Here is a 13,393-nt window from a genome sequence, read left to right on the forward strand (position 1 = left end):
GTTTGCTTGTCAAAATAGCTTCTCATTCTAGATAGGAGATGGAATGCTAAAATTACGTCGGATTTCTTCCCGCAGCAAGTGGAATATTAACATCCATTGGCCGAAAAAAATATTTCAAAGGGAAGCGATATCGTCGAGATTGTGCGAGTACCAGCCCGTCTATTGATGAGAGTAATTTCAAATCACGAATACGTTGATAACGATACTGCAAGCTACTCGGCACAAGACAAGGGTGCCGTTCTGCGCTCTATCATGCACCCCATAGTCTCGGCAACGCTCGTATGGCGATTGGCTGGCTCGTAGTTGTAGACCGGGGTCACTCCGGAATTGGGCACTTTAGTTAGCTGACTCTTTCTTTTGGGACTCGTTTTCAGCCCCTCTTTTTATCCATTGGCTGTTTTGAAGCCATTTATTCTTTGTCTAGATGTTCTCCATCCATGTCCGAAGTGGCTACCCGCTTTGTCGTCCGATGATCTTAATAGATAAGGACAAATTTCACAATGACCGCTCCAGCGGTGTTCTTTATTGGTTTGCTCGTCAGCGGAGCAAGGGTCCCACAGAGTCCACAAGCTTCCAGCTCGATTGCCAGAAACACCATCCACTACCGTCTGTGACAGTCGCATTGGCCCGGGAAGCACAACTGTCAGGCAAACAGGTTCTATCCGCGGATAGCCTTCTTATCTTTCGCACAGGCGAGCTTCGGTCTGGAACATAGCACGTCGAATAAGGTAATCGAAGATAAAGATCACACAACCAACCACGCGTTCTGTATAGTAAAGGTTCCACAGGAGGCTGTGGAATACATCTCTCGGATCCAACACTCAATCATTCTCTGCGGCTCTTAAAGTTACAAATCCTCCCGCAAACGAATTTCCATCAGTGTGTCTAAGATGGCTGACCCCAAGAGTGCTGCCAATGTCACTGAGATGCCGGATTCAATTGTGGTCAAAGCTCCCGGAGCCGATGCGTCGATAGAACGAGTCTTTGATGACGATGGAAATCTACTACCGACCGAAGACGAATTAAAGACTCTCAAAAGAGTGGCCATCCCTCTCCCATACACAGCTTATCTACTTTGCATTGTTGAATTTGCAGAACGCGGGTCCTATTTTGGCTGTAGACAAGTGTTCGCAAACTTCGTCAATAACCCGTTACCAGTGGGTGGAAATGGGTAAGTTATGACAGAGGCCATTTAGAATTCAAGTTTTCTTACATGATACCTCTCATTCTAGATCAGGTGCTCCGCCCAAAGGTACTCAACAGAATGCTGGCGCCTTGGGCAAAGGCTCCGTCGTTGCATCCGCTGTGATATCTTCGTTTGCATTCCTCGGTTACGGTCTACCACTCTTCACTGGATGGGCTGCTGATGCCAAATTCGGTCGCTTCAAGACAATTTGTTTTGGAGTTGTCATAATGCTGATCGCCCATATTGTCATGATTATCGCCGGTATCCCATCAGTACTCAGAGCAGGCCATGCAGAAGGACCATTCTACCTCAGTGTTTATCTTCTTGCAATTGGATCAGGTATGCCAGCTTCCTTACTAGTTAACAGCGAGTGCGAAGATTAACAAACGACAGCGATTTTCAAGCCTAACATTAATCCAACCATCCTGGACCAAAACCCACTCCGGCATGCCATTATCAAGACGGATACAAATGGTGAGAGAGTCATTGCAGATCCCGAGGCGACAAATGACTCTATCATGTTGTGGTTCTATCTTCTCCTCAATATTGGGGGCTTCATGGGAGTTCCCACTGCATACCTGGCGAAACTTGTTGGATTTTGGGCGGCCTTCACGCTCCCTGGAATTCTCTACTTGTTCTTGCCCCTGGTATTGTGGATCGCGAACAAAAATCTCAAGAAGCAGCCCCCAGGTGGAAGTGATTTAGGCAACATCTTCAGGGTACTTTTCATTGCGTTGAAAAAGAATGGACCCATTGGCATATTTCGACGCAATGGTCTAAACGCAGCCACACCAACCAGTCTTGCGCTTACTGGGGATACCCGCAAAGTCAATTGGAACGACAGATTTGTTGAGGATGTTCGCCGTACATTTCAGGCATGTGGAATCTTCCTCTTCTTCCCGATATACGTGATCAACTCTGCCGGCCTCGGCGCTGCCGTGAATGCCCAAAGCAATTCGATGACGACCAACGGAGTTCCTAATGACGTGGTTAACAATATCAACTCATTGTCCATCATATGTGCTTTGCCCATCATGAACCACATCATCTACCCTACGTTGAGAAAATTTCGGATCAGATGGGGGCCGATATCACGTATCACATGTGGATTCATGTTCGCTGCAATCGGTTCTTCGGGCTGGGCCATCATTCAATATTACATCTATCGGACATCGCCCTGTGGAAATCGTGCATCCACGTGTGTCGATGAGAACGGCGAGACCTTGGTATCTCCCCTCACGGTTTGGTGGACAGCCATTCCGACTGCAGTCTCAGCGATGTCGGAAATTTTCTGCAATGTCACCGCTTACAGCGTTGCATATTCGCGATCACCTCCAAATATGAAAGGGTTGGTTTTAGCGATCAATCTTTTTATGACGGCTATCGCTGCAGCGATTTCCCTGGCCACTGCGGGAATCATTCGGGACCCATATCTTACTTGGGCATTTGCGGGGCCCTCAATTGTCGGATTTGTTCTCGCTGTCGTCTTCTATTACCTCTATCGAGATATTGACAAGGAGGAATATGTTGCGCATCTGTGGGATGATACCGTGGAAGGTGTAGAACCCTCAACAGGCCAGACGGACATGGCAGCTCCACAAGAGGCCTTGCGTGCAAAGACTGCACTCAATGCATAAGAGCCAACTCCAAACCTGGGGATGAATTGTGACTATCGACAGGGTTTTGTAATACTGAGGATTTGAGAGGGCAACGTACTTTAGCTGATGGTGCGGTTCTTGAACCATGAACTAGCATACCCTCTCTCAGGCTCCTTCAAATGGCTGAGACGTTACAATTCATGCGTTCTCAATTCACTATGATAATGCCGCGTCATTTGAGTCTCCTCTAGTTGAGGCAGTAGTGCTACTGTCAAGCGGTGTGGTGAATTACTTAGACAGCTATCCATTAGCTGAAGAAGTCTGCGTCGTAAGCCACCACGTAAGAGGGACAATAAAGATGCGAATAGCGGCCCCTTGGCCATCTTGGAGTCTCCCAAGCTACTTAAACAGCTTACGACGGTATTCATCGGGAGCCAACTGGGGCCATAAGCCTCCCACTTTGTCCAATTTATCCAGCCTCAACCGGAGGGGCTGCGGGGGATGAGGGAAAGCAACCTTCTTGCTTCGATAGCGCTGAGATGAAAATGTTGGCCCTTGTTCTTTCCTAAATATCAACGACTACCTAGGTAATAATATCTGTAAGATTTGCCTTGCGATTCGCGTACTCGTGACACGCGCTCGAAATCCCTGCATACATCTGCAGGATGTGAGGAGATGTTGCATTCCCACGCAAAAATCCCAATTAAACCCTGTAAGACATGCTCCCAGGCTTGCGCAACCGATTCGTTACTTCGTCTGATCACCTCGCTCACTTCGCATGTGTGTACGTAGTAAAGCGGCCGACCAAAAAAGCACCGGCACCTATTACCAAGCAGTACAGGCCTCGGGCGAGCGCACCTAGGGTTCGAACAGGGTGCTCGGTGTGCAAGTGAGCCCCCAATCTCCAGATTACTCGAACCGTGCTTAATGATTACAGGATTCGCAGGGTGAAGTGTGATGAGAATAAACCTCATTGCAAGAATTGTACTTTTACTGGAAGAAAATGTGAGGGCTATAGTCGGTCGAATGTAGCGACACCGGAGAAATCACAGATGCAGTGTGCGTGCAGACGACACGAAAGCGAAACTTGCTACGGTCTCCTGAACGACACACTTTTGGCCACCAATCCCACACTGGGGGAAGGGGAATGTCGAAGCTTCGCCTATCTCCGAAGCAAAGCTGTGCCAGAAATATTTGGCGTCTTTGATACTGATTTCTGGAGTCCAATTCTTCAACGGCGGGAGGCCGAGCCGGTTCTACAACACGCTCTCTCCAGTCTAAGCGCTGTCTATGAGCATTACCGCAGGGACGGCCGACTTAAGTCTGGCCCCAACCGCCTCATTTCGAAGCGAACTCTTGATTCTGGCTCCTCGACTGCTCCGTTGAGTCACTTCGCTATCCAGCAATACAATAAAGCTATCAAGCTACTGACGAAGGATGGAAGCTCTGATGACTCGGATTCCATTGAGGTTACCTTGATGGCCTGCCTAATCTTTGTTTGTATTGAGTTCCTCGGGAACAATTTTTCAACTGGACTCAATCATCTGAAAGGTGGACTGAAAATTCTTGACCATTTAAAAAATACTCAAAGTATCGACCATACCATGAAGCGGCGGCCGCTCAATCAAGCTTTGAAAGATTTGTATATCCGACTCGACATCCAAGCCACCGTGCATGGCAGCGCAACCTCCGATTTCAATTCGACAGCATTTCAACATTGGCAATTTACTCCATGGCTTCCAACGCATTTTTCCACTATCGGCGAGGCACAAACGAAGCTAAGTGAAGAATTGTGCGCCATCTTTCAGTTCATGAGACATCGAAATGACGAATCCCATTATAGCGCAAACAGTTCTAGTACCAGTTCGGGTACCTGTGATGCACCCCCTAGTCTGGATTCGTCCTCGCTTACTTCCACAAGCAAGACCCAAACCCGTACTCAGCTCCACCTTGGAAACCTCCGGCGATGGCATGACGCCTTCTCGTCACTTGTCAAACCAGACAGGCTTACCTCGATCGACTACAATGCACATCAGCGACACACCATCCCACTACTTTTCCTGTACCATGATCTGGCCGTCCTTCAATTGAAGGCCTCTACATTCAAGTCACAAATGGAGTACGACGAGTTTCAACCGGAATTCGAACGCATGGTTACCTACGTATGGCGGGTCCTCCAAGCATTTGACGCGATCGGATCACGCCCACCAGTGGTCTCTTTCGACATGGGACTGTTGGGTCCTTTATTTTTCATCGCTCTCAAATGTCGTCATCTACGTACGCGGCAGCGGGCGATAGGACTCATGAGGCTGGCACCTGAGCGCGAAGGGATGTGGATACGTGATCCCATTATCGAATATTCAGAATGGAAAATGAAGCAAGAAGAGGCCGGGCGTGGAGCCCTTAATGAGGACGCTATTCTGCCCGAGGAGAGCCGTATGTTCGGGGAAACCGTTTTTCAAGCGTTTGTCAACGGCGAGCAAGTGCGTGTTCTTCGCTTTTATAAAGGGAAAGCTGATGCGCTGGGAGTCTTCAAATCTGAAGAAGTTGTCACAAACATGAGTCTGGATATGGGAGACTTTCTCTAAACCATACTGCATTGCATTGCGTGGAATGCGGGTTGATGTGTAGACAGAATGTGTTGTCAAATACATAAAATAATTTCGCAAACACATTGAAATCACCAAAGAAAACTATCAGTACTTTCAAGCCAGGTGGAGCTTACAGAATGCCAGGATGCGTTCCAGCATATCGATGCGATGACTTCGCTGCTCGACAACGTGGTCTTCATCCGGATATGTCACGAGCTCACAAGGGATGCCATGCAATAAACATCCGCGATGGAAGGATAAAGCCTGTGATACCGGTACAGTTTGATCGTTCTCTGGATGCAGGATCAGGATCGGCATAGGATTCACTCCCGAGCGCATATCGTCTGACAATTTCTTGAGAGCCCACGTCGGACTGCGAGATCGATTTCGTGTATCAGTCAAATCGGAATCCCAAGGGGCCATTCCTGCAAGATCAGTCTCATACCAAGGATGGCACGAAGTCATCACCAGCATATCCAAGTCAGTCACACCTGCACCACAGATGGCACCACGAAAAGGGAAATCGTTTCTCGTTGCCGCAAGGTAGGCATGATATCCTCCCTGCGACCATCCTGCGATGATTGTGCGGCCAGGGTCGATGAGCTGCCTCGAAATACCAGTCTTTACTGCAGCAATTATGTCCGAGTAGTCGATGGTACCCATCCCGCCTCGAGCCGCTGAAGCGTGCTTTTGTCCATGAGAACTGCCTCCACGATAATTCGGGCAGAGTACTGCATACCCATTAGAAGCTAGCCATGGCCCGAAATGGTAGTATGGTACGTCGAAGGTGATGGTGGTACGATTGTATGGGCCGCCATGTGGTATAACAACTGTGGGCCATGACTTCAATCTGTCATTTGTCTCCGGTGTAAGGAAAACTCCGTCAAGAGCAGCTCCGTCATCGCCGTGGAAGTAAAATGGCTCGACTTGCACAGGGGATTTGAAAGAGTTATGTCGAGAGAGCTGACATAAGTCGCCAGCATGAACGGAGAACACCTGCGTCGAATAGCCGCCTGCACTCCTAGTAAATGCAATGACATGCTCGTCATTGTTGATTGATCGCACATCCCAGTCCTCGATCTGGTGTAAGCCACTGTAGAGCAGTTGTTTATTGTTGAGATGTAGCTGATCGTGTAAACCCGACTCAACCAATACTACTACGGACTCGCAGCCACTTCGGCGGATCCGGGCTGCACAAACATCGTCACCATAGGCATGTTTTGACCATTGTCGCTGATCCAATTGAAGCATGTAAGTCATCCAAGAAGTGCTCGCATGCTCGGGTATTACTCCTGCCCTGAAGTAAATATTCGTGCCTTCCCAAACGAGATCTGCTGTCGGGCCGGGAAACTCGGCAACATGGTGACTATGTCCCGTGGACAATTCGATCTGTTCGAATTTGGACCCATTGAAACCTGGTGAATCTGGCTCGGGGTTGTCTTGCGTTACATAGACAATACGTGAGGAATCTCGATCCCAGGAGAATCCTGTTACATGACTCTCCTTTTCCACAATGGTCCTGGCAAAACCTGTTTCGATGTCGAAACATCTCAGTGTTGCAAATCTCCAATTTTGGCCGTAGACATTGATGTTACTTCCCCCCTTGGCCTTGTATTCGCCCTTCTGCTCAATTTCTTTGCACTTGAGATAAGCAATGTAGCGACCATTCGGACTCCAGGAGTAAGAGATAATCTCTTGTAGCATGTTCGTTGGGGAGATTGCTTGCGGCTCTCTATTTGCTGAGTCCAGCTTGAGGAAAAACAGAGAGGATAACTTGCCACGATTTTGTCGATCAGAGAGAAAGGATATGTTGCCGTCAGGTGTCCATTCGACCTGCGTATCTTGAAACAGCCCGAAGGTGATCTGTATCGCAGAATGACTCACTCCAATGGCAGCTATCCATATCGATGATTTTGGATGTTCAGTCGATCGTGACGAGGGTTTCAACACGTAGGCAACTTGTTTTCCATCGGGCGAGATCCGAAGGTGCTCAGGAATAGCTATATCCGCAAGGGACTCCGCCGTCAACAAACCTTGAGGCATGTTGTGATCAAATTATGAGCGAGGTACATTGAAACAGTATCTCAATGTCCTTCTTCAATTTTGCAGAAGAGTTACTCACCTCGAGGTTCGGCAATTCGTGCTCAACGACGATGCAAATGTTATGAGAAAACTGGAACAATAATCATCGTTATGGGTCATGTGCGTTTGGACGAGACAGAAGGCTGCAGGCTTTCACAGGAATCTAGAGTGAACACCCCTGTAAGAAATTACGAAGCAGCCAGTTGAAAATGGGGGTGAGGAGCCCGTCGACTGCTCAAGAACAGGCCAGATTGATATCCCATCCTCCAGGTATGTCAGTCTCGCACCCTCAGCGAGAATCATACCACTAGACCATATACTTTTTGGACGTTAGTAACTAAATTATCATAAATGTTGATGTTAACCACATACTGTCGAAACATCGAGGTATTTGTGGTACCACCAGAAATTGGGAAGTAGCGCCAAGGCCGGTATTAGGCCTAAACTGGACGATATGTAAAGCAGCATTCTTTTCCATCAATTATTAGTTAGACTCTCAATCCACTTATTACTTGAGAGTCACAGTAGTGTCATGAGCGCTCACTAGCGTCTTGGCACATACTAATGATATAGCATCCAGTTTGAGCTGAGGCTGGAGGCATCAACCAGAGTGGTGAATGCCGGTGTAATTCCTGCAGCAGACCGCAGTGCAGCAGTCACAATTAAAATGATTGTGACCTGCGGAAAACTTCACCTTCCGACTCACTTGATCATTTATCCACTTTCGCCAACCCTTGGTCAAACTCTTTCCTGGCCGCTTCATGTTTTCTTGTGATGCCAAACCTGGGCGGCACATCCGTAGGATATCTACGACGAACTAGCTTACCATGACTTCTTCGGAAGAGAAGTTTCGAACTATCGGACGCAGTGGAAAGTGGCAAGTGCGGAACATCGAGGATGCCTCTGATGGTGATCAGCGCCACTGGCCAGCCAAGCCTTATCGACCTGGTTCAAGAGAACATTATCTGATCACCCTGGGCAAGGCGTGGGCAGAGCAGGATAAGCTAGACAAAGCAGCACCTGGTGAGTTTCATCGCCAATCAGGGTGATAAGACATGGTGGAAAACATCACAATCCTCCTTTGGAACAAGCTCTGAACCCTTCAACGAACTCTAACTTCTTAACAAGATGTCAATTTTTATCTCAACAAACTTCCAGATGGATATGATATGTTTGAAACAGACCAGCCCGGCTCACGCAACGTTTACAAGCGGCTATTTGGTCATCCAAGTGGCAAATTCTTCGACTCAGCACCGAGGTTTCAACCGCACTTCCTTTGGCTCATGTCTCGTATGAAAGGTGACTGTGAATGTGTTTTGTGTTGGAAAGGAAAACCCAAGATAGCTCCCATTCCACGAAAAAAGCGATTGATCCCAGAATTATCGTCCTTTGCTCTGGGAAGACGAAACATGCAAGACGAAGCCAGCGGGTCTTCAAGCAGATCAGAATCGCTTGCCAGTCGCCTTGGTGGTATTGGGAATCGACCTCAACGACAAATCAAAGCCGCAGGTGCTCCATACGCGGTAGACGAGAATGGAAATGAGGATGTCTACAAGGAATTGATCAAGAGATTGTACACTTCTCGGGATAGCAAAAAGGGAATCGAAGATGACATCTTGGAACATAATCATATGGATTGGCGTGCCACCCATGAACATCAAGGCCTTGGAGCTGCAGTGGTCGAAAACCACTTGACGTCAATGGAGCTGCAACACTCTTTCATTCCGCGAATTGGCGAGCTCGTTCTATGGATCCCCCAATTTCTCCACCAACATTCCCTGATGATTGATGAGAACTCGGAATATAAGTTCTACTCTTTCGATCAGAAATGCTTCCATGGGCACCCCAGTTGGCGAGCAGGTGTTGTCGCTCAAGTGCCTTCAGCCAAGGCTCAGAATGGCTTGATCGATTTCCCGGACATTCAAGGTTTGCCAGAAAAGAAAACTACTCTGAACACCTCAGGCTTTTTGATTGAGACCTTTCCTGATCCAAATGATGAGATGGACAAGTCCGCTTCTAAGCAATCCCGATACGTGGCACTGAGAGACATTCGACCACTTTCACACTGGCGGATGCTTCTGAGGGGAATTCCGAGGGAGAGATGGCACCCTTCGATCAAGAACGCACTGACCTGTATGACCAGTATGTCGTTATTGGAGAAATTTTGGTTCAGTGGACAATGGCCTAATGCGCACATTCGCTGCAAAGGCTTGTTTCTTGGCCCAGAATTGATCATTGTTGGTGACGCTGTTCGTATTCGACCAGAAGGGCCACGCAATGGGACAAAATCTACCTGCACCGATGTCTTGGTTGTCGAGCAGATTCGTTTCAATCTTGTGGACATCAAAGAATATTTCACGTATCCAGATTCTGAGCATCTCGCATCCTCCTACACAATCACGCTGAAAGGAAAGGGATACACTCTCGATGAAAATAGATCATATGATGCACAGTTGACTGATTCTTCTGATCTGCGCATTGTCCCATCTCAGGTTCCGCTCTACGAAGTGAAGACCACATTCAAGGCTGTGGGGGCTGCAGATTATGGAAATTGGTACTATCTCCACGATCCTATGAAGAGATATGAAATATCTCACGACATGGTTTTTGGAAGACTCTATGAAGCAGGTGCCGTTCAGTTGTGGACCGGGCAAATTCAGACGAAAGAAGCCATTAATGCTCATCTTGTACCCAGTCTTGGATTTGATGTCATGGGCATTGAGACCGGCCGACAATTTGGAACTCAAAGTGATCAAAGATTAGAGCAAGTTCCCGACGGTGCAATCTGCTGGTACTTGGGAGATCATAGAGCCGATGCATTAGATCTGGAATTCTTCAACGGGAATAAAATCGGGAGATACGAAGCAGTAAGAGACAAGGCAACTCAGGAACAATGGCGGAATCATGTGAAGGTTTTGAATGGGCTCCCCGTTACCGAGGATCAGTTCAAATATACATCCTTCGCTCATTTCACCATACCAGGTACCCGAGGCCGAAAACCAGGATCAAGGGTGGTTGATGGGCGAGTCATTTACCCAGGTCAGCCAGGTTATGATGTCGCTGTTGCAACAGAACACACTGCTACTCCAAGGACTCCGAAGCCCAAGGGCTATAGTCAATTGGCTGCCGCTGCGGTGGTGTCGGCCGATGGGGAAGACACTGATGAAGGAGACGATGAAGACGAGGGCGAGGAGGATGATAAGGGTACCGAGCGCTTTTACACAGCTGAAGCGGAAGACAGTGGCAGTGCAGAGGTTCCAAGAGTTCCACTATTCAAGAGCAAACCAAAAGCTCCCGCAACAAAGGCACAGATCATGAGTGGCATCGAGGATATGGATCTTGAAGATGACTTCACTTCTGAGGAAGAGTATTGGCCGGTGGCCAGAGGCGGTACTGAAGAGTCAGATGGTGGAGATTATCGGCCGAATGTCGATACTCAGTGATGGTTTGTGCTAGCGGGTGGTGTTAGCATCTTTGGCTCATGCAAGGCCAGAGAGTCGATGTTGGAGTACATGCATGTCATGGGCAATGAATCCGGTTTTTAATGAAGCTAGAGGAGAATGGGAGCATGATGATTCACAGGCTGTATTCTAGCTGATAGACACAAGCCAAAGCTTTTCTATTTTCAGTCAAAAAACATTGCGTGAAATTTGTTTATTTGCCCCCGTTGACAAGGCTGCGGATGAGCTAAGGCAAGGCTGGACAATTTCACCGCCAAGACTTTCTCCCACACGAAGATTCAATCGAAGAAGGAACGACCGGGTAACCTGCCATTTTTGGTCAGGTGAGAGCGCAGTCTTGGCGACACACAACCAAAATTCTTAGCGGCAAGTCGCACATCAAACTTCAAGATCGGATTGACAACGACACACCACAAGGACCATCTCTTTTCCTCCATACACAGACAAGATGGTACGTTCGACCCTGCCTCAAAGCCGAGACATCTGGCGCCAGCGACAAGACTACCGAAATACTGACAAGTCATTTACAAACAGGTCCGCTACGCCCCCGCCGACCGTATCCCCAGTGCCAAATCGGCTCGCAGCCGTGGCAGTTATCTTCGAGTCAGCTTCAAGAACACCCGTGAGACCGCACAAGCCATCAATGGTTGGAAACTCGAGCGCGCCCTGCAATATCTCGCCAATGTTCAGGAATTGAAGGAGGCTGTTCCCATGAGACGATATGCTGGATCAACTGGACGAAGTGCACAAGGTATGAAGGCCCTGTATTTATTTTTTTGTTGCAAGAGATGGAATGCCACAGCTGAAGATTCGTTGCGAACCCATCGCTTCAATGAGGGAGGAACGGGGCAACGAACTTGGATTGAAACCCGATTTGGCATTTTCATCACAAAACCGAAGAGAAAACTAACATGTCACTCTAACCAGGCAAAGCATTCGGTGTCTCAAAGGCCCGCCACCCAGTCAAGTCTGCCGAGTTCCTCCTGGGACTTCTCAAGAACGCCGAAGCCAACGCCGACACCAAGGGACTCGACACCTCCAACTTGATTGTTAAGCACATCCAAGTCAACCAAGCCCCCAAGCAGCGCCGCCGAACATACCGAGCCCACGGTCGTATCAACCCATACATGTCCAACCCCTGCCACATCGAATTGATCCTTACCGAAGGCGCCGAGGAGGTCAGCAAGGCTGACGACACTGTCAGTGGTCCTAGATTGAACTCTAGACAGCGTGGTGCTCAGCGTCGAAAGGCCATTGCCTCATCATAGAGGAGACAAATAGATTCGGGATCGAACGATGTGATGTGAAGGGGAGAGGGCAATTCGTTTGATGGTCTTGCGGTATTAGAGATGATGGAAACAACAAACCATCCAAAGAGTTCCCTATTCTCCTCCGATGGTGGGTGCCAGGAACATTGAATGGGGGTGGTGATGAAGGCGCATTCTGCGTTATGGCTGGGAGCAGAGATTTCGAGCGGTCATGTTTCACAAACAAAAAGAATCATGGCTTCATTTCACCAGCGATCGACATCGGACTTGTGGTAACAACTCGACGGAAAACTTCCTCATACCATAACCAGTTCAGCATGTAGCAGGCTTTTTTGCCGGCGGAAATTCAAAAGACAAATTCCTGATACCAAGCCTGCTTCTTTTTTTTCGAGTTTTCTTCCATCGTTCACTGCTGATCGTGGCTCTAGCATTTCTTTCAACCAACTAACAAAATCAAGGCGCTCTCTTACATGAGCAAGATGGCATTACTATCAGCGCACGAAGGAAGGACTGGGCGATTTGATTTGACTTGATTGAGCGGCTCTATTCATCGCTCACAGCTATAATAAACACCTCAAACCTCGATATCGATGTATTGGTATTCAACCACCGCACTCGCCAAAGATGGCGACCTGTTGCCTGCCTGCCTAGTGAACCCAGATTCCAGACGAGCACGCAGACTCGGCAGACCGCAGCTCGGCACCATGCCATGAAAAGCACACGACCAGCAATGGCCAGCATCGACCATCTATCAACACCCCCACCCATCCATCCATCCACCCACCCGCCAGAGAAGGGACGTCCGAAGGATTGAGATGACAATGCACCTTAGGTAATCTCCATGAAGATAGAATGAACAAAGACGTGTCGATCATAGAAAGGCGCTTCCATGCTGAATGATCGGGTAGTCTGTAGTGTAGTTGCAGTGTCATCTCTTCCACTTCCAAGTGAGGTTAACTACCTACTACTAGAGAAAGTCTTCAATCCTTTCCATCTCAAAGAGAAGTACACGTCACAAGAGGATCAGCCTCGTCGGAATGTCGCTTTTGAAGCCTCGTGCTGGCTGTGGCTCTGGTATGAGGGCTTTTGCTGCGGAATCGAGCTAACGCTATCAGGCCTAGCGTCTGGGAAAGGAGCTCGACTGAAATTCGGCCCTGTGCCGATTCAGACTCCATCGATGATTCCTAGATCCTCTCTAGGCTCGGGA

At 48.4% G+C, this 13,393-nt stretch overlaps 5 protein-coding genes across 5 annotated transcripts; 4 read left to right on the plus strand and 1 right to left on the minus strand.

The window, feature by feature from the left end:
• Window positions 1-890: 890 nt before the first annotated feature.
• On the plus strand, window positions 891-2,823 carry LTR84_006608 (uncharacterized protein; the record flags this gene model as incomplete). Its single annotated transcript, XM_064850168.1, has 3 exons — window positions 891-1,171; window positions 1,233-1,525; window positions 1,580-2,823. The coding sequence occupies 3 exons, from the start codon at window positions 891-893 to the stop codon at window positions 2,821-2,823; spliced, it is 1,818 nt and encodes a 605-aa protein (XP_064703055.1).
• Window positions 2,824-3,836: 1,013 nt separating this feature from the next.
• Window positions 3,837-5,372, plus strand: LTR84_006609 (uncharacterized protein; the record flags this gene model as incomplete). The annotated part of the gene is made up of 1 exon (XM_064850169.1): window positions 3,837-5,372. The coding sequence occupies one exon, from the start codon at window positions 3,837-3,839 to the stop codon at window positions 5,370-5,372; it is 1,536 nt and encodes a 511-aa protein (XP_064703056.1).
• Window positions 5,373-5,489: 117 nt separating this feature from the next.
• Window positions 5,490-7,418, minus strand: LTR84_006610 (uncharacterized protein; the record flags this gene model as incomplete). Its single annotated transcript, XM_064850170.1, has 1 exon — window positions 5,490-7,418. One exon carries the CDS (start codon window positions 7,416-7,418, stop codon window positions 5,490-5,492), a length of 1,929 nt encoding a protein of 642 aa, XP_064703057.1.
• An 866-nt stretch (window positions 7,419-8,284) lies between these two features.
• LTR84_006611 (uncharacterized protein) lies at window positions 8,285-10,900 on the plus strand (the record flags this gene model as incomplete). Its single annotated transcript, XM_064850171.1, has 2 exons — window positions 8,285-8,480; window positions 8,586-10,900. The coding sequence occupies 2 exons, from the start codon at window positions 8,285-8,287 to the stop codon at window positions 10,898-10,900; spliced, it is 2,511 nt and encodes an 836-aa protein (XP_064703058.1).
• A 466-nt stretch (window positions 10,901-11,366) lies between these two features.
• On the plus strand, window positions 11,367-12,186 carry RPL17 (60S ribosomal protein L17; the record flags this gene model as incomplete). The annotated part of the gene is made up of 3 exons (XM_064850172.1): window positions 11,367-11,369; window positions 11,453-11,669; window positions 11,846-12,186. 3 exons carry the CDS (start codon window positions 11,367-11,369, stop codon window positions 12,184-12,186), a joined length of 561 nt encoding a protein of 186 aa, XP_064703059.1.
• Window positions 12,187-13,393: the final 1,207 nt, after the last annotated feature.

Source organism: Exophiala bonariae (genome assembly GCF_035927105.1).
Source record: "Exophiala bonariae strain CCFEE 5792 chromosome Unknown scaffold_25, whole genome shotgun sequence".
NCBI lineage: Eukaryota > Fungi > Ascomycota > Eurotiomycetes > Chaetothyriales > Herpotrichiellaceae > Exophiala > Exophiala bonariae.